General features: G+C 40.5%; 1 protein-coding gene and 1 long non-coding RNA gene across 5 annotated transcripts in view; one reads left to right on the forward strand and one right to left on the reverse strand.

Annotated features, from left to right (window-relative positions):
* Positions 1-11,706, reverse strand: part of MOCS1 (molybdenum cofactor synthesis 1) — a 33,692-nt gene extending 21,986 nt beyond the window's left edge. Inside the window, exons 1-3 of one of the 3 annotated variants that reach the window (XM_042810947.1) lie at positions 11,581-11,658; positions 4,477-4,612; positions 3,531-3,698 (exon numbers count right to left, since the gene is read on the reverse strand). In XM_042810947.1, the coding sequence (XP_042666881.1) occupies positions 3,531-3,687 (157 nt within the window). In that variant the 5' untranslated portion in view covers positions 3,688-3,698; positions 4,477-4,612; positions 11,581-11,658. Of the gene's footprint in view, positions 1-3,530; positions 3,699-4,476; positions 4,613-11,580 lie in introns of all 3 variants that reach the window. The other 2 variants (XM_042810929.1, XM_042810939.1) reach the window with 2 other exon arrangements.
* A 234-nt stretch (positions 11,707-11,940) lies between these two features.
* LOC122159997 overlaps positions 11,941-21,393 on the forward strand; it is a 335,999-nt gene continuing 326,546 nt past the window's right edge. For both annotated transcript variants that reach the window (XR_006168727.1, XR_006168728.1), the window contains exons 1-3: positions 11,941-12,220; positions 12,315-12,430; positions 12,988-13,127. This is a non-coding gene — a long non-coding RNA (uncharacterized LOC122159997). The remainder of the gene's footprint in view (positions 12,221-12,314; positions 12,431-12,987; positions 13,128-21,393) is intronic.

Raw genomic sequence — 21,393 nt, forward strand, 5'->3', positions numbered from 1 at the left:
ACAGACTCTTTAGCAGGGTCTGTGGTGACAGAACAAGGGGAAATGCTTTTAGGCATAAAGAGAGTAGACTTAGGTTGGATAAAAGGAAACAGTCTTCTACAGTGAGGTGGTGATGCACTATAACAGGTTGCCCAGATGTGGCTGTGCCCTAACCTTTCAGGTAAGTTGCCCTGATCTAGTTGCACATGTCTCTGTTCATTGCAGTGGAGTTGGACTAAATGACATTTAAAGGTTCCTTCCAACTCTTAAGGATTCTATGATCCTAAGTCAAGAACACAATTTTGAAGCCTCCATTTCTTACAATCTAATGTGTGCTTGTGGGTAAAAACCCTGTGAATCTTAGAAAAGCTGTTTTATCTTACTTACTTTGCTAAGAGTAAATCAACTGGCACCTGAATAGCCATTTTAATGACAATTAATAGCCAGTGATCATGTTACTACAACCTTACCTTGACTAGATTTTATTTTTAAAATCATTCTGGAATTCTAGAGCTGCTGTTACATTAGTTTGAGGAATATTTTCCTATATAATACTAAATAAATGGAGACCACAGTAAACATTTACTAACCAGTTGGGTTTTTTTGCTAGTACAACAAGTCTTCAGATTTACCAAAATGTTATCATCTAATACTATTTAACTAGCTAGATCACCTCCATACAAAAGCATTGAGCCTGGAATTTGAACACCATCACATACTCCAACATATAGTTAACAGGGTAGGGTATTCTGCAGTTTATGGAGTTCAACAAAAAAGAAACCTAGGTCAGAGACACAAAAAGCTGCAAACAGACTTAGATGTCCCAAGCCTCTGTATAACAATCTTATCATCAGTCATGCTGAAGTCAGAAGGACCTGACAAATGTAATGACACTTTAACAATGGAGAAATATTTCAGAGTGAAGACAGTTATGAAATAAAACAAAATAGCTCCACAAGGGCAAAATGACACTAAACAAGAAATTAATAGTTTTAAACCTGGTAGAAATACGAACATTACATCATGGAAATGTGAATGAATAGCATCTTAGCACTTAGTAGCACTTAGTGCTACTGCCTTTTTCAACCTCAGGCTGTTTCAGAATACTTGAAAAAGTCAAACTCTTGACTTTTCATTATCCAAATAAAGCATTTGGATCTTAAACCCAGCAATTTCTTGTTATGTAATCGTGAGCAGGCTTTTTAAAGTACAGCAGAACTGCTTAATCCAGTGCAGCTCATTTCAGACCAAACAGTGAAGACAAATACACTCATGGAATCACAAAGATAAAACAGAACTTCTAAATGTGCCTCACCTTCCTCTTAGGCTAGCCAAGTTTTTTTTCTCCAGCCTGTTGAAGCAATCACAGACTGTAATTCTCTTGCTCCTGAATCAGCACAATTTTTGCTTTTTCGAATCCTGCCCAAGAACCAGAAAACTGCTTACAGCCTAGAGCAGTAGGTCATACAAGGACTGTACTGCCAAGGAAAGTTCTAGAGAAGTATAATTCTTGCCATGCAAAAGATGGATCACATATGTTGCTGCAGTAACCTTAGGTTACACGATAAGGAATTTATATCTTGAATGCTATTATGAAGGTGAGATTTTCAGAGTCTGAGATGCCCACTTCTGGAACCATTTTGTAACAACCCTGTCACAAGATGGCTTCGATAAAGCTGAATACTTTGAATATTGCAGGAAATATTTTTAGAATCGTTTTCAGTGAATTTTCCCCTAATTGTTACATGAAATCTATTTAATTTTAACAACTTTCTAGCGATCCTAATTGCACACAACTTATTGTAACATGACAGTCTTAGAAAAAAAAAAAAATTGTATATGGAGACTTAAATTTTCTAGTTTTGAACATGGCTGAGAGAAAACAGCCAGGCAAATACAAATTAATTACAAAAAGAAGTAACGTAACGGGACAATCATCTTAACAATCATCTTAACATCCATCACTTTTACACCAAGATGACTATTCTCATCTGTTAAAACGACAGCACAGAAGTTGTGAAGGTTCTCAAGAACACTATGATTCTATCCAAGTTTAGTTGTGAACAAGAACATAGACAGAATAATGTAAATCCATTGGTTCAAATTGAGGTCCCCCTCCAATAGCCATTAAAATAAGCCCTTGAGAATTCAATCACTACAGTAGAACATACGAAACAACCTTTCTATCAATGCTTAGAACTATTGCAAAAATATAATTATTTTGCAGTGAACTAACTACTCAGCGTAAACCCTCAACATTGAAGTAGCAGTGTTGAATATAAAAAGCCATCAGCTACTATGATAAAAAAAAGTACAAACCAGCAAAGAAAACTCTGCACTCAACTGATGATACTGATTTCAATCCATTTTCATGGCAATACTGTACCCTCCAACTAAAAAAAGGATTATTATATTTTAAAATACATCTGCTTTTATAAATCTACTCCCCTCTCAGCTGGAAAAAGCCAGCTAAAAATAATTACACTTTTTACTGTGAGAAACACACATGCCAGACTTCTTGAAATGTACATAATGCTCTCAAGCACAAATACAAATAACCATCATTCATGTGGTAAATACCTGAGGGAAAGCTATTCCACCGAGTTCCAAAAAGATGAAGTTAGTACAGTCTGGGGGCTCCTCACAATCAGGATACAAGCAGATCTCAAGCCACCTCACTCTAGCCTTACTTTTTCCAGCTCTTTATACTACACTGCTCTGAATAAAAGAGAGCAGGAATAGGGTCTGTTTCATGCAGCAAAACCCAGTCTATCAGCAGGCACTTTTCTCAAGACCTTCATATGCTGTATTAATCCCTCCTTATCTTCAGTACTTCTAAGAGTATAGCTGCAGAAACAGAAGTTCCATTGCCTACAATATGCCGAAGTATACCTACCTTCATAGCTTTAATACATTACCATTATCTTAAGCTGTTTGAATGTCCATGACATATGAAACTTCTGATAAGGAAAGAACAACTGGCTCAAGTCAAAATCAGGAGTACAAAAAATTAATGCAATGTAAATCAAAAGGAGATGGACTTCAAAGGTTTAGCCAGTGATTTATCTTCCATTTAATTAATACATTCTCAGTGTATCAGTAACTTATAAAAGCATAGTCATTCCCACCATTCCTGTAAACACAGATGAGCAAATGCAATTGAAAATAAACAAAACAAACAATAACTCTCCCACCCCCAAAAAAGAAAACAAGTATCATCTCTTCCTCTGCAATGAGAACCTCCTCAAATGAGTTCTCAATTTTTCACCCATAGGGTGCATAATTGCATGCTATTTATTAGATGTTGAATATGAAGCCAGTACTAAGTTCAGCTGTCACAGTATGAAATTCTATTCAACCAAGAGAACAGAACTGGAAGTTTGCTGAAGGGAATTGCCTTCCATTTCACAATACTGGGGGAAAACAACATAATTTCATATGCAATTATTCTTCAGGTTGTGGGGCTTTATTAGTAGATAATTGTAAGTGTAGTTCTTGGTTCAATACATAATAAGTCACTTTGAATTACACTTTATTTACTGGAAACTCACCCACAATATCAACCACATCAGGCCGGATAAGTGGTTCTCCTCCTGTCAGACGGATCTTCTCTACACCTTCTTTCACAAACAGTCCAGCCAGAGTGATTATCTCCTGAGCAGTAAGTAGCTCTGATTTAGGAGTCAGCTGAACACCCTCCTCTGGCATACAGTACTGACCTGAAACAAAGAACACAGAAATAAATGGCAAAAAATACTCAGCAACACTTAATCTAAAACTGATATGCAAAATGCACCAAGTGCAACCGCCTTTAATGGAAGCCAACTGACTGCCTTTCTTACATACAGATCATAAACCATGCGTTACAAGCAATTTCCTGGTTTCCTTCAAAAGCAAACCCACAACTCATTTTATGGGTCTCAAAATTAGATGGATCTACTTAAAAAGAAAAGCTAACTTTATTTCTATCTAACCTGCATTCAAACACACACACCAAACTCACCAGCAAGCATGGGAACACAGCCACAGACTTTGTAGATGTAGTTGTGGGAATGCCCACGTACAAGCTTTCATGCTTATCACACACTTATGTATACAAACATCTAAAGGCACTTCAGTCCAAATCATAGAATACCCTGAGTTGGAAGGGATCCACAAGCCTGTTCCACTACCCAACCACCCTCGTGAAAAACCTTTTACTATCAACCAATCTGAACCTGCCCTGATGCATCTGCATGCCGTTCCCTTGCGTAAACCATGCCAAGTCTGACAAAAGACCCATTTTTACCAGATCCTAAGGCTTGCTCCTGCTTCCCCATCCCATCAGTTCAGCCCTAGATCAATTTCTAACTGACCTGTGCCGTTGCTTTGCCAAGACAAGAAACATAACACAGGGCCAACATACCATTAAGTACTCTAGCACTATTCTTGGCATTTGCACAATGTGTTTCTACCTACTAGTGAATAAGAGCTTTGTGCAAGAAAGCACACACTTACACCTGAGGTTGCACTTCTCTGTCAAAGAAATTCTCAAGTAGTTGTGCTGACGCCCAAAGCTGTCAGTCAGAAAAGCAGAGAAGGGAGCAGCATGTTCCAGCAGAAAACGTGCTCTTCCTCCTGAGCTTTGCAGTTCCTGTAAAGAAAATCAGAAATGGTTAAATATTTGAATAGCAGTACTCAATATATACTTGCCACGTAAATTTTAATTTTATCTCAACAGATAATTATTATCTTTCTTTTTCCCTCACCAGGACAGCAGCACAAGTAAAACCAATGGCTTCTCCTTATGGCCCAAACTGGCCACACAGTGATTAGTTTTCTTAATTCCATAGAATAATATTATCAGCTTTCCCATTTTAAGATACAGCCACTTTGCCACAGGTGCTTCAGACTTTTTGTGCAGCATAGGAGGCAGTGTTTTTCAACTGTGTCTCTTTGTATCTGAGACCCAGTGATCCAGGAACACCACCAGTCTCACTGTAGCTCTCAGATAACCAAAATCATTTATAAGGGTCCCTGTAGTTTAGCGCAAAATAAATAAAAATGGATGAAACTCTGCATCTCCATTTGCATCCCTTCCAGCTTCCAAATACAAGACATAACATCCTATCAATAGCAAAACCAAGTCATTGCTGTATATAATTATGGAGTTTCACGTTTGCTTAAAGAACATTTACAGAAACATTTTCCTGTCCAAATCTGAACAAATGAATATTACCAAAATGCTTGTCTTTGATAAAAGACAACAAATATGAGGTGAGTGGGATTGGAAGAGAGGTATTATATGATCCTGAACACTCCAGCTGTTCAAGGTGTAAAAAATTCAGAATTTTAATAATGTCTTCATTGATGAAATAAATATTAAGATGATTTCTACTGACTTTTTTTTCTTTTTTTAACAGAGTATCATATTCCGGAGCAATACAGCTTTTGAGAAGCACTGAATCAGAATGGCTTGGGTTGGAAGGGATCATCAAGTTTCAATCTCTCTGCCATAGGCAGGGTTGCCAGGTGCTAGATCAAGTAGTAGATCAGATTGCCCAAGGTTCCATCTAACCTGGCCTTAAACACTTACCAGACCACTTCTAGATAAAGTGGCATTCCCCCTCCCCCCCAAAAGAAGGTGAAAATTCAGCCACAAAATTGCACCTCCATTCAAAATCATGCTGGCTAGCTTTGACAGGCCACAATAGATAAAGGGTCACATGAAGTTTTTACAAAAATCTAAGATGCAGAATGCAAAACTGGACAAGATAACACAAGTGGCCATTTAGGTCTCAGGCTGCAGGATGTGCCCAAGCTTTCTGTCAGTGTCTGACAGCAGCAGTGGGCACACTGGGCGAGGTGCACTCAGGTCAAAGAGGTGCACTCAGGTCAAAGAACTGCTCAGCACAGGAGTTGGCAGCTGACTGACAGAGCTTTTAACTAGACTTGAAGGGGGAAAGGAATAAAATCAGGCACGCAAGAGATAAACTATAGGATAGAGTGCCAAAACATGAAGGACAGCACACTAGTGAGAACCTTGTCTGTTCCATGAGGTGCTAGGTATAATGAAGAACATTTGAAATGTTTCTACATCAATACACACAGCAAGAAGATAAAGCAAGGGGACCTAGAAGCCTTGGCTCAGTCCCAGAACTGCAATATCACTGTGATAAGCTGTAGTGGAAATGCTAAGTGATGGCTTAAACCAGTGATTGAGCACCTGGTGGCAAGGCAGGGACAACCCAGGGGAGCTCAGGTGAATGCAATGTACCTGAGTGACCAGGAGAGGTGGAGCCAGGATCCACCCCATCCCAGACCTCATCTAAGGGTTGTCGTTGGAGGCAAGCGTATCTTGCTGGAGATTACTGCCTACCTGAGGCTTTCTCTGGGTAAGTAACTTCTTTCCTTTATTTCCATGGCTGTTGCATTTGAGCAAATCCTCACTTGTTGCAGCTATGCCCTCGCTGTTCTGCTGTGTTTTCCATTGTTACATAAGCAAAACCTGGTGGGAAGTCTGGGCCTTCAGCAGGAACAAGCAGGGGGTGCTGTATGTGGCGGGGGGGGGGGGGGCGGACTGTAACTAAGAGTCATCAGCCATGTGCCCCAGCAGCTAAAAAGCACAACTATATCCTGAGGTGCATCAGGCCCACCACTGCCAGCTGCAACTTCAGCTACCAGTAACTGATGTTATTTTGACTCTAGCTGAGCCAACTCTTTGACTGCTGGTAAACTTACAAGCAGGAGCAGTCTTTCTTGGCAGTATAATCTTCCCATCAGCCTTTAAACAATTTCCTGTGCTTCCTGATCTAAATGTCTTTGTGATTAGTTAAGGCCTCTGAAAACAACCTTGGTTGTGGAGGGGCTAAAGAAGATGCAAGGTGGATGACTTCAGAGCTCTGAAAGCTTCTGTTTAACGCTGATAAAATGGCATACTTGTTGCCATGTGCTTGCTTATTTCCCAGACAAAATTTTTCAGTTTCTGTTTTGCTCCAACTACAAGTGGAGACCTCCAGAGGGTGAAAGCCAAGACCTCCACAGTCATGTCCTTCCCTCCTTTGCAGTAACAAAGATGTCTGTGGATTAATGTTTGTACAGCTATTGTCACTGACATGTACACTGCTCAGATTCATTCTTGCACAGGACTCTTCTCCCATGTGCACAGGAAGAACAACTCATGTTTTCTTAATCTCCCTGGGGAAATGCTGCAGCCTGTGCACTTATGGATTGTTTACAAGTTCTGCACAGCTTTATTTTCCCCAGGAAATCAAAAACTGGGAGCTTACTTTGTTAGAAGAGCTTGCTCTTTCTCATTTAGTATGAGAACTCCTTAGAAAACCAGTCGAAGAAGAGCCTAACTAAATATTCAGGCTTAACTCCATTTGTTTCCCAGCTAGAAAATATGAAGATAATTTAAATATTGCTATTCTCAAATCACAATGTTTGTTCTTGGAGAGCCATGCTACATTCTCATCAGGCTATATTTCTGGTGTTCTCCTATCTGTTATTTTAAGAAAGGGTCCATATTTGAAATGAGAAGTACATCCATGCTTATTATTTTAGTCCTTCCATGCAGAGCGCTCCCCTGCTGCTTCTTTCTCAGTCATTCATTTTTGCCCTTTGTGTAGGATGAGACCTCTTTACCCATGGCATGTGAAGGCAGAACAGCATCAACCTTCTGTCTCCCCACTCTGGACTGAGAATTACAGGTAAAGTAAGAAAAATGCTATTCTCTCTTGATAGACTGAAGTCAAAATAAGTGAACTTATTTTATTAAATGGATGTCAAAATAGCATAATTTCTGTACAAGAACAATGATGTGCTTGAAGTAATTTTCCGGAAAAAGTGATCAGTGGCATGAGATTAAAGGAAGCAATAATTTTGTTCCTGAGTCACATCTACTGTGTGTGGCAGAGTAGATGTTACAGACATGGAAACTAAAGCAGACTTACATGAGGAATAATATTGACCTTCATTAATTACTCTGAAGCAACTGTCAAGAAGCAATATTTAAAGAACATGTGCTCACCAGGCAGCTAGTGTTAATACTGCTTAAAGATCCCGTTGGAGATAACTGACTTTTGTTTCTTGTTGGAAAATACTTCTCAGTGCTGGAATGGTCAAACAAAAAGTTTCATAGGGTTGCTAGCGCCAGTCATGGTCTTGTCTGAGTGGAAAAGACTAACTGACAGTGGAATTTTTAAGCTGTTAGTTCAGTTTCTGTCCTGTTTGATGTCACAAGGAGGAATTAGGAGACACCATGAATTCAAGAGTACCCAGGTTGAGTTCCAGAAGTGAATCCTGTATTGCTCTATCTGCCACTGCAGCCAATGCTGACTCATATTAATCAATTCCTCAGGGAAGGCTAAATGTCTGAGGCAGAAACCCAGATACCTGGTTACTGAGAGCAAGGAATAAGCCTGCTCTCATCCAATCTCATAAGCAGGATTTTCTGACGGGAAGGAGTATGGTGAGATTGGACCTTGAGGCACTTGTAGCCTCTGAGTGACCCACTGAACAGCAAAAGCTGCCTGCTACCATTCCTAAGCTGAAGGGAAATGGTTATTCAATTCCCTACAGTTGGAAAAGAAGGGTGTTGTGGCTATTTTAAACTACTGATATCCAACCGTATAACTTTCTGATTCAAAAGGCAGGGCTATTACTCCCTAGCCCCTACTCCCCTCTATAATTGACCGGAGAGTCTTCTGTACGTAGGAGTATGCCCTGTCACAGAGTGTGCTACATCTGATCTATGGAAAAAGTAATTTCACCCTCTAGGATGTCAATCCTATGTTCTAAACCAGTGCTGAAAGAATAAGCGCTTAGATGACTGCTATATTTTGACAAGCTGTCAACCCTTCAAACCTGCCAATTCACCTGTAATTTCCACAAGAACTCTTCTAGCAATCCAGCAGAATTGGAACCTGTCACCAGTATTAATAACAATCAGAAATACCACAAACTGACAGATAGTGGAAAAGTTCAGTTAAACAAGAGTAGAGAGCTCCTTAACAATGCAATATTACCAAACAGTTCTTCTGGCCTGGCCTCAAGGACCACCACAACAGTGTCAGCATGGCTCCTGCTGCCAAACCCTGCAGGCTCTTTCAGCTCCTGCAGTCCTGCTGGACAAGTCCATGCACCAGTGCTGCCCTCCCAGCCTAAAGGCCTAGCACTAATCTGCCAACATCTTAGATACAACTCAGCAAGAGCTCTTCTGTTTCATGCCTCACCTCTAATGTCTTGGGTTAGGCAAGCAGTGAGGTGTCCTTATTCAACATGGAAGTCAGACAACCACAGAGGATGAAATGGGTTTAAGTAGGTCAAGTGCCAGAATGAGGTCTGAGCTGGGAAGTCCAAGACAAATGTTTTTCTGAAAGCTCCACAGCTGCTGCACAACAGTTGGCCCTAAACAGCATGCTTCAGTTCTGGCTTCTGGCACAGAAAGTGCTGCTCATGGACTTTGAACGGCTACCCACAAAATGGAGTGCCAGGACACAGAGTTTCAGGCATGAATGGACAAGAAAGGCCATATGAGGTCTGTTCTAGACTAGCTGGGCTCTTTCCTTTACTCCAGTGAGTGCAAAGAAAGTTTCAGTCAACTATGTTTAAGTTACGTGATTTACATGAGCTGAAATTAAACTTCATAACAGAATGCCAAAGACTTTTACTGAAGTGACATGCTTATAAAGGGGTAAAAAAAAAAAAAAAAAAAAAAAATTTCCTTAATGTTATCACTCAGAAGCCCTATTACACTAAGAATCATGTGTTCCTCATTGTATTTTTGCCCAGGAACTTCTTGCTTACAATAAAAAGTTATATAGGAAAATATACCATTTTGTAGTTGAAATACATAATCCTACAAAATACTTTCTTATTCAAGAATATCATTTAGATATATATGATCTTGTGTAGAAGATGACAGGCTGGCATTAGATCTTCCACTGTTAACTGTAAAACCATTTCTGGAGTGATTCACACAACCAGAGATGCAGGAAAAGGAGCTCTCAGAGTACCTGTTGCTACCTGCCATTATCTAATCTTTAAAAAAGGGATTCTACCCTTGGCAATAGAACATTCAAACTGTTGCCTTGGCTGGCAACTGTATCATAAATACTAAGATATGAATATGTTCAATCATGTAGACTAATCAGTCCAGTAATAGTCCAGCCAACTTCTGGGTTTTACTCCTAAGCCATTTACCATCAACTTCCCAGATATTTATCACATATCATAAGAAGTTTGTACTATCTTTGCTTCTGCATTGGCTTGGTTGCTGTGACCTGCAAGGTTTTAGCAAGTATTCCAACACACTTGTCATTGGTTATTGCCACATAAACAAATCTCCCAATCACTTTCATACTCTCAACCACTGTGTTTTTTTCTCCTAAAGGATATAGGGGTTTCAGACCTACGTGGTAAAATCAAGCTTTTCCAAAAATATTCCTGACTGTGTGCTACAGCCACTTGATTTATAGAAAGTAACTGGTCATGCTGGATAGGGCCCTAGGCAGCCTGAGATAGTGGTTACAACTCTGCCCATGGTGTGAATTTGTAACCCAGTGATCTTTGAGGTCCCCTCCAAACATTCTATGAGAATTAATTCTAATCAGAATTTATTAAAAATGTTTAGTTTAGAGGAAAAAAAAAAAAACAGACACAAAACCTCAATAAACTTTTGTAGGTCGTTGAGCCAAGTAACTGTTCAACAAAGCAATGTACAGATCTGTTTGACTTTCTGTAAATAAGTAAGTGGTAGTGAATGCATCCAATTCTGGTGACACAAGGCTGGCAGCTTTAGGTTACAGTGTGCTTGCTGAAGCCAGCCATGCAGTCAAAAGAAAAATCAATAAACCACCAGTGGATTAGTCAGGATGTCGTACCCTGCCTCTGATAGACGGCTGTACCTTAACACAGAGCTTTTTCTCTTGCATTTGGGCATCAAGAAACCAAATGTATCTGAGGGATCTGAAGTGAAAGTGGGAGAAGCTGGAACTGAACAACACACAGCACCTTTGTTTACTTCACGTGAGGGGCTGAAGAAACAGTTCCGTGGTACAGCTCACATGGCTATTCAGAACATAACCACCCCTAATTTTGATTTGGGGCAGCTCAAATGTGATCTCAGCAAAGTAAGGGCACGGAACTGATGTATTGTCATGCTAAGTTTGCGGACTGCAAACTTATTATCCGTTATTATCCACTCGTCTTTCCCATGCAAGTTACTTAACACCCTTTTTGCAATGTGATCTCGGGCGAAGCCAAGATCCCCGTGGCACCCACCTCAGCAGCGGCAGTGACGGCACGGGGACCTTACGCTGCCCACAGTTACTCAGGGAAACTTTCAGAACTCACACAAAGCGTACCGAGGGAAGCCTGGCTCACCACCAGCAGCGCCCCACAGTTTATGTCCCCTCAATTTTACCCGCAGGACACAGCGTCAGGATTCACAGCTGCAACCTCTGCCTGTGAGGTCAGGCATCCGCCGGCGGGACCGCCTTAGACAGCCACTCCGGGAGGAGACCCACCGACCACCAGGCACAGCCCCTGCGGGCACACCTGGCGCCGCACCGCTCTCATTACAAAGCCGATCCCCGGGCGCCCTGCGCGCGGACTCACCTGAGCTCGAGCCGCGCCGGTGGGTGCCCGCACGGGCGCCCCGGTGCTGCACGCCCGGTCCTGCGCCGCCCCGAGCGCCCCCCGCAGGAGCAGGGGACCCCCGCGCCGCCCCCACGCCGCCGCCATGCGGCCCGCGACACTCGGGGGGGGACCGGCACGGCCACAGCGACACCGCCTGCCGTCACGTGGGGAGGAGCGGCGGCCAATCAGAGCGTCCGCAGAAAAGGCGCTGCACGCTGGGAATTGTAGTCCGGTCCCCTGGGGCGGGTGGTGCGCAGTGAGGTGCCTGGAGGCCGAGGTCCAGCCGGCCCACGCGGGGCAGGGTATCAGGTGTCGCTCGGGAGCCCCGCATCCCGCACTGGCGAGGGCAAAGCCTCCACCGACCGCTTTGTCATCTGTTTGTCCCCGCCCTTGCCCCGGCCCTTCACGCGATGCACGTGTGTAGCCCCGAGGCCTGCAGGCCATGTGGGGCCTCCCTGAGCACGGCTGTGTAAGGTGCTTGATGGAAGGCCTCGCACAGCTTACTCCAACAAGTCCCCACAGCGACAGGCTGAGGACCAGAAATCCTGTTATCAGCAGTAGAACGTTTCCTGTGAAAGCAAAGACTTCCTCTTCAATCTCTGTCTTACAAGGGAACAAGGTAAAACTTTGTCAAAAGACCGAACTTTTATTTCTATCTGTATGAGACATTCCAACAAACTTAACAAAAACCAACTAACATTTTGGTTTCCCAGCACTCTCCCCTCCACTCCCACCGTTACACAAGAATGGGATCTTAGGAAGAAGTGCCCTGTGGCCCACTATCCTGGTACATACCAGCTGCCTGTGCTCTCACGTGACCAGACTGAAGGTGAGGTTGTTCTGAACTTGTCTCATACCTGAAAGGAGGACACCGTTCCCCAAAAGTTTCCCCTCGTTCTGTTGGCTACACTTTTGAAAGACACATTTCCGTACATGATTTCTTCTGCTCTGAGCACTGAAATGCTGCAGCTCTTGTATTGCTGTAGCTGGTGAGAGTACAACTTATGCACCGTGCTGCTCCTGTGATAAATCTCCTGGTTTAAATCATGTCTTTTTCCATTACCAATTTCTTATGCTACAAAGACATTAAGAATTCCTTGCTGAGATGTGAATGAGAAATCCTGCTTTCAGTAATACCTGATATGTGATTGACTAGACCCTATAATTGCTTGTGTCAGCTATTATTTCAAGGTGTAGTTACATGTATTGTTACAGATTCATACCCTTAATCGGGTTATACTTAAATCCTTACTCTTTAGCGAAATGCCTTCTTATGTCTAATTCAGTCTTTGGCATTTAGACTTTGTTCAGTCTGTAGACTGAATGTAACCTGGTAGGAAAATCTCAAGGTTTAATGCAATATTATTTTCTTTTTTAAATCTGAAGGCCTTTGAAAACAAATATGGATTTGAATGATATGTGACATGGCCAAATATTATCTTGAAACCATTCTCATCAGCATGGGATTTTTGAGGTATTTTCAAGGGAATGCATACACAGAATGAAACAATGGAGAGGATAACAAGGTAAATGCTGATTTTACTTATAATTTTCAAAAAATGCAGAAGCAAGCTTGATGGTTACATTTACATTGCATATGTGAAGGGTTACCTTTTCCTGTAGAGCAGAAATAACTCTAATTAGAAGATTTCCTGACTTTAAGTGAACAGCAAGTGATAATGATAATTAAGGCTGAAATACAGAAAGGAATTTAGCTTTCTATTAAATGCAATAATTGTTTAAGTGAATATTTCAATTGCAAAAAAAAAAAAAAATGCATAAAGATAAAAATTAATTACAACTTGAAATAGGGACCAAAAATTACATATTGTTGAAAAGTCCACAGGATTCTCCCTTAATTATTTTTATCTTCAATAAAGGGACTGGTTCTAGAGTTATTGTATTTAAATACTGTATTAAGCTTGACTTACATCTGTAATACAGTAAAGATGTACATATCAAGAAAGTTAAAAGTGAAATGTCTTTGCATACATGAAGATATTTTGGGTTTTATTATGTATAAGTATAGGCATTTCTCAGTAAACAAGCATAAAATCAGCTTTTACACCTCCAAAGGCAACAACTCACTCTCAGAAGTTGCTACTGTTGACAGAAATGCTTATCTAGAATTTAAAAAAGAAAAACACAACAGCAGCATAAATGTAAGGATTATCTGTGTAAGAGATAATTCCATTCTACTGGAATTTACTGGAATACAGTCTTATCATATGTTCTGAAGAGTGAAAGTTCTTGCACAACTGAGACAGTGGCTGGAGGTTGATTTTCTTTGCCTCTCTCAGCAGCTATCTGAAGAACTAGTACTCAGTGAGGAATCAGAGGCTTGAGATTTATGTATTTAAGCTGAGGTACTGTGCAGTGTGATGCCCTTGCATTGTAACCAAAGCTGTGTGTGATGTTCCATCATGGCAAAAAATACTTATCTACATCTAACTGAAAAAAGCAGTGGCACTTTAGTGAAGCTCAAGAATGTTGTTCAAGGCAGTTTTAGGATCCACAGAGACTCTTGCCACTAGGCTTTCAGTTTTCTTCCATACGTTATGCAGACTTTCATTTGTGTTTGGTACAGAATAATTCCATAGTGCGACTTCTCAAGAGTGCAATTTCCTGCCCTTACCACTGCTGCTTTCTTGTCTGACTTTCATGGAGTCTAGATTACGGAAGTCTAATCTGCTGTGTACTTCAAGATTTTGCTGAATTCATGGTTAACATGCTTAACACCTCCCCAGTCTAATTCAGCACAGTTGCACAGAGCTTTTCTCAAGACACTGCAGTGTGCCACTCGCAAAAGTCAGCGTGCTGAGCAAGAAGCATCACACCTACATTGGCAATCAAAGGACAAAGTCCGCTACACATATACCAGTGTTCTGTGTGTATCTCAGAGTTTATCTCAGAACAATACAAAAATATTAAGTGCTGGACTACTCTGGTGTTTCAGATAAGGATAAATTTTTAAATGCTTTTTAATCATGAGATAATAATAGAAAGGTAAAGGAGAAAGCACTATGTGAGCTGATAGACCTGTTACACTGAGTCATGATTGCCTTGTTAACCAAACTAAGCACACACTGAGAGTTGTTTTTCAACACCTTATGAAACTTTGGGCTACAGGGCAAAGTGTAAAATGTGAACTTGTCCTCACGTGTGGCTGAAACACTGCCAGGTCTTGTACTGCGGCTAAAGAAAGGACAGACTACAGAAATTCTTGTCTAGGATGAGATGAGGGAAAACCTGCATATCTGACTTTCTGGTATTTGAGCAGGAAGTAACTTTTAGAAATTGAAAAAACACTTTCATTTTTTTGCCTGTTCCATGCAAGCAGAACATCACCAGTCTTGGCATCTGTTATTAATAAGCAACATAGGCCCTTCTGTAAAGGAACTACTGCTGGAGGTTCACTGTTAAACATAAGGGCAGAACTGCCTTAAAACGTCTCACAGTTGTTCATAACATTCATTTCATAACATTTTTCAATTCAAAGAACACCATTGCATAATTACTTGTGTCTGCAGTTGAGAAATCCTAGGTAGTTGATAAAGCAGAAGATTGAGTTGTAGTTTGCTTTCCTCTTTCCACTCCTCCTTCTGTATTTTCTTTGATGTCTTCCAATTTTTCTGCTTTCAATAATGATAATAATAAATGTTAATTTAATGCTGCTAAACTCAGAAAGATAAAAATGTTGGCATTCTCTGTTTGAGAAAGCAGTATATAGTGTACAACGGCGGTAGAATATCAAGGAATCCAACTGATTGTTGAAAATAAACCTAAGTTTACACTTACTCGTCAATACTTCTGCACAGCTACATACAGAAAGGGAAGTAAGAAATGCATAAAAAAAGATTGTGATACACAGTGGAAAAGTGGGAAAAGAAAAGGAGGAAAACAAGGGAAGGAAGTAGAGGAAGAGAAAAAAGGGAGAAAGGGAGGGAGGTATGGCAGGAAGGGGAAATATTATTTGCTGTGAGCTTAAACTCATTTCTGTACAGCTTTTTCTTTCTCTTTTGACTTCTTTCCTTTAAATGAAATAGTACTGTCAAGCCTTCAGAATGGCACAATTGAAGAACAGTGGCACTATTAGCATTCCTGTTTTATATCTACAAGTTCTGTGAATGACAACTGCTGAGCTTTTGTTTATCTGGAGCAAAATTGCACAGTTTCACCCTTTACATAAGATTGCTGATGAGCAGGTCATTTATGGGCTGACCACAACAACTTTGCTTGTCTAATTGGACGTTTATCATGTTTACGTTCTGTGAAAATAAAAGAATAAATGTAAAAAGAATAAATGTAGTGATGTAGAACAGCCCCGCCAAATAAGATTGATGCAGATATAATCAAAGGAAAGATTAGGCAAATCCCTTTCTCAGCTTAACTTAGTGGGAGCTGATTCTACCCTCATTAGCTCTACCATTTATCCAGTATCATTGCTGTTTTTACTCTTTTAGATTTCATCTCTACGTTTGGAACAGCAATCAATTTCATAGACTCATAGAATGGCCTGGGTTGAAAAGGACCTCAAAGATCATCTAGTTTCAACCCCCCTGCTATGTGCAAGGTCACCAACCACTAAAGCAGGCTGCCCAGAGCCACATCCAGCCTGGCCTTGAATGCCTTCAGGAATGGGGCATCCACAGCCTACTTGGGCAACCTGTTCCAGTGTTTCACACCCTCTGTATGACAAAATTCCTCCTAATATCTAACCCAAACCTTCCCCATCTCAGTTTAAAACCATTCCCACTTGTCCTATCACTACCCACCCTTGTAAACAGCCGTTCCCCCTCCTGTTTATATGCTCTCTTCCATTTATTTGGCTTGACATATGATCTTATGATATATGATAGATATTTCCCATGACATTTGCATTAAGAAAGTGCAGTAGTGTCAACAAAAAAAACCCTTTTTGACATCCCAACAATGCAATCCACAAGAGCATAGACCTTCAAGACATTTTTTGTATGTGTGTGCTGGAAATGTTTGATGCAACTTGAAAATCACTTCTAAATAGTGATGTATACTTGCCTTTCAACTTTCACACCAGTAACCAGCATCCTAGTCTACCTAGGGAAGTATTCACTTTGTGGTTGTATCTTGGCTTACTTTGTTAGACAAGCAAAATTCCAGTCAGTTAAGCATTCCCTCAAAGCAAGTTAAATTGTAACAGACAACATTTTCAGAAAGTTAATTTGTATCAAATGATCTTTATCAAATTAAAAAGTTACAAGACATAAAAATAGAGCAAAATAAAAGAAATTAGAAGCAACATCAAGGCATCTTTGTGGGCGGTTGGCTATATTTTTACAGATGCTGTATTTCCCTATTTAACATCCCAGAGATATTTCTGTCATTTCACATCTCCCAGACACTGTAGTTCTGTTCAGATACTGCAAATCACAATAGAGAACAGTGGTTAAGCAAATGTAATCTCACTGAATATTTCCCTCTCACATCTCTGGCTATAATCATGTAAAAGAAAGACAGGAAAGATCTGTTTGCAGATTCACTCTCTCCTTTGATCTCCTCTTCCCAACGTTCTCTGTAAGCTGTTTTTCAAAAAATATTCAAAATGTAACAGTGTTTTGAGAAAGCTTTCCTTCAGTTTTCAAACAGAGGGTAATTACCTTTTTATGCATTGTTTAGTCACATAGATGAAGGGAAAGAGAAAAGAGTTCTGCTCTTCTCATTCCTGCCACTCACCTTCACATAAGTGACTACAAATAGTCTATTAGGTTACAGAAAATCAAGCCCTGGAGAGGTACCTGTCCAAGCAGTAGTACTCAATCTAACCTCAGAGAAACCATCAGACCAGAAGTTGCAAAACTTACTATGTCTGCTACATGTAAGGCTATATTGTTGGTAGTACCTGCTTTTCTAAAGCTTTTCACCCATTCTGGTAATTAGTCAGGCCTTGTGACTGGCTATCTACTGAGTCTCTGAAATAGTTTGCTGTGGAGAAGTGAGAGTGAGTTTATTCCAAAGAAAATGCATTTAAAGCATTCTATTGGCTTTGTATTTCTTTGTAGTTAGTGATTCATTAGGCTCTCGGCCCTAGAAATTTTGTCTCCTGACCCAGTTATTTCAGCTTCAAACCCTCTGACTGTAAAGCTACAAAAGAAGGAAAATTAATTATAAAACAAAACATGAAAGTGGAATAGGCTGGTTTGATACTGACTTGAGTGGGCTTTTGTTTGCTGGAAAGACTGTCCTCTTAGACAGTGGAATGCCTTTTTTGTTGTTGTTATTTTGTTAAGCTTGCCTGTTTTCGCAATCTGGTAACTTATCTCCAATATCAGTGCAGCAAAAGCTCTGCTCTCTTGGCAGCATCATTTTGAGTCAAAGAGGTTTTGTGTTGTGGCTGTTTACAAGTTTGTTTCTTCTTCTGACCAAAGAACATAACTTTATCTTGAGTAAGTCTTCCTTTTCCAAGTGGCATCCTCATGATACTCATGAGGAAGGCTGAGCACTTTTGGTAAATGCAGCATGGCAAAAAAAAATGGGGAGAAGAAGGAGAAATGAGTGAGGACAAAGCAGAAAATGTGGGTCTAAGACATTAGATTTTAGTATTTACCTTAGATTTTATGAACAGCTGGAAATAGCACCTACGTTCAAGAAGTCATACAACCTTAAGACTTGAATGACTGTAACATTCTAGAAGGATTTTGCATTTTTCAGTTAAAATGTGTAATTGTTCTATAAGATTTCAGCATGCTTTAGCAAGACAGTCTCTCTCCACATAATTGCATTTCTCCCTGCAGTACAACACAATCCCTCTTGAAAGCCAGATTGCTTTAAGCAGGCATGGAAGAGGTGAAGGAAAGACCGTCAGTGTGATGGTTCAGTGGGACTCTGAACTGACAAAAGGATGCAGTTACTGCCTTGTTGTTTCATGTGTCCACTGCTGGGAATCAACACCCTATTGGATTAATGCTGTTTTCCTCTATTTTCTTTCTTTCCTCTTCTGAAATTTAATATCACAATGACAGGCTATTGTCCTCCACAGCCAGTCCCTATCTTACAGTTGCAAAATCAAGTACTTAGGGAAAAAGTGGCCCTAGTTTTGACATCCATCTTTGAACACTCTTTGTTTGTTCCCTTACATAAGTATCCTCAATGTTTAGTCTCTTTCTTGTATTTTCCATTCCCTTAAATTCCTCTCTCAGCTTCTGCTCACCTGTTCTACTGTCCTTTTCTAGCCTTTGTTTCTAATCTTTTCTTTTAATTGCAAATCTGCCTTCTGCCAACTGTGTATCTGAAATTGGTGAGTGAGAGAAACATATTTACACATGACAATTTATCAAAGCAGGAATAGATGCTCAGAGTTATGGGAACTGGGGGGAAGGTTGTTCCCCCCCAGACAAACAAACAAACAAAAAACAACAAGACAACAAAAACAAAACACCACCACTGCCAAAAAACAAAAGCAACCAGACAAACAAAAAAAACCAGCCACAAAGAAAAATTACTAGCAATGTGTCAATTGCAGCCTTTGTTAGAAAGTTTGCTATCTGAAATATCAGATTTTCATGTATTTCAAAAGTTACAGCCTCTAATTGCAGCACTGAGATGTCCCTCTCATGTCACCTGAACAAGTGATGTGACTTCATACTTAATTTTTCTCTTGTGTGCAGCCCTGCCTTCAGGAAAAAGGATTGTTTACAACCTCATTACCTGTAATTTCAGAAGGCTGCACCATCTACATTAATTACAACCTGGAAACAACTTGGCTCTTCCTATACCTCTCTTTGGCTAGAATAGGCACACTCATCCCAATAACAGTTATTAATTTTGTAGCCACAAGAACCAGTAACTAAACAAAATAACTTTCTTTTGTGGTTCTTACTCCCTCCATTTTTGAAGGAACCTTGATTTGATAAGTCTGATTAAATCCTCATATTTAATTATAGTAACCTAATTTATTTTACATTCACTCACTGATGAGAGCTTCATTATACGCTTTTACTTTGAACTTTGGCAAAGTTACAGAGAACAGGAAACCTGCATAGTTCAGATTCGCTCTCCAGTAAAGAACGGTGAATCAGAGGTGACTCAAACTTTGTGCCTCATTTGCTGGCAGTTCAGAGAAAGTCCTTTTTCAGTTTACATATCTTAAGGCTTAAAAAGCAGCATGTAGTGTCAGCAAGGTTTTCAGGGGATGACTCTACTCTTTTCACATTAAACACAATAACTATACTGTACAGTGCAGCAGGGCAAGGACCCTGTTAAGCTGAAGATAACAGGGCAGATAAAATCACATGGTACATAGCCTGGATCTGCAGTGGTGCCAGCTCAGATCAAGAGAGGCATAGAGATAGTGCAACAGCATCTGCATCCTAATGGAGATCATCTGTGTGAGTGCAGCAAAGCACTGATAAAATTATTCTGCTTCTGGAGTTACTGCTTTACTTCTAGCATAGAAACATTAGCTCTGTGCTTATAGTACACCATTGATGTGGTTTTGGAAGGAATAATAAGATAGCTGAAACACAGACTTAATAATAAAAGCCCTCAAGGATATGAAATAGGAATGTCTCTTCACTTTTACTGCTGATGTGCTGGGGCTTAACCCAGCAGGCAGCTCAGCACCACACAGTCGTTCACTCACTCTCTCTCCCCAAGTGTATGGGAGAGAGAATTGGGAAAAAAGGTAGAATTTGTAGGTTAAGATTAAAAAAACATCTACTAATATAGAAAAGGAAAGGAGAAATAATGGTTTTATATATATTTTTTTTCCAAAATAAGCAGTGCACAACACAATTGCTCACAACCTGCTGACTAATGCCCAGCCAGTCCCCAGGCTGAGGCTGTCCTCTCAGCCAACTCCCCACAGTGTTCCTGTTTTTTCATGTGATGTCATATGCTATGGAACATCGCTTTGGCCAGTTTAGGCCAGCTGTCCTGGTTCTGTCCTCTCCCAACTAATTGTGCCTGCTCACCCCCCTCACTGACAGGCCAATATGAGAAGCTGAAAACTGACACATCATTGGCTCTGTGCAACAGCAATCAGCAGCAACTAAAACATTGGTATGTTATCAACATTGTTTTTTTGCTGAAACCAAAACATAGCAGCATACCAGCTACTGAGGAAAATCAATTCTGTCCCAGCTCAAATCAGGATATTATTGTAGTTTGGTATCTGAGATCCTGCAGGTCCCAGCGCACAGTGCAGCTGCAACAGATGCCCACTTATTAACTGTGCCAGTGTTTCATTTATTTTTCTCCTAAGGGTGAGGAAGAAGTAAAGTTGCAGTACAACTGACACAGCACATTTGTGTAAAAGCCTTTTATCTGTCACAGACACCAATATGCATCCTAACACCTAACACAGCTCCACAAACTGATTGAGTGTAGGGTAGAAAACGGAGTGCAGGTGTCTGAACTCCTAATTTCCTGCGTTAGGAAAATGACCTAATGATTGCTTTGCAGTCTGCACCTGCTATCACAAATCAGCCTTATGGGTCTACAAACCTGTGGGTTTGTATTTGCCATTGTATTCGTACTTTGGCACATTCTGGAAGGACAGGGAATGACCGCTTTGGTTGGTAGTGGAAGAGCACAAAACCTGCGGGTAAATGAAAGAATACGAATGAGCACACAGAAACACCCACTAAAATCCTATCAGTTGAAAATCATAGTAAAGAACTCGTGCTATTACACTTTTCTATAAAGAGGTGAATGTCCACAGAGCCCTGGCCTCCACATCCACACCAGAGGAGACAATACCTCTCCTGAAGATTTGGCAAGATATGCAGTGGGAAAATAGCCAAGGAAGTCGGGAAA

The sequence above is a fragment of the Centrocercus urophasianus genome, unplaced genomic scaffold (assembly GCF_019232065.1).
Source record: "Centrocercus urophasianus isolate 14NV4802_14NV808 unplaced genomic scaffold, USGS_Curo_1.0 seq_10, whole genome shotgun sequence".
In the NCBI taxonomy this organism is placed as follows: domain Eukaryota; kingdom Metazoa; phylum Chordata; class Aves; order Galliformes; family Phasianidae; genus Centrocercus; species Centrocercus urophasianus.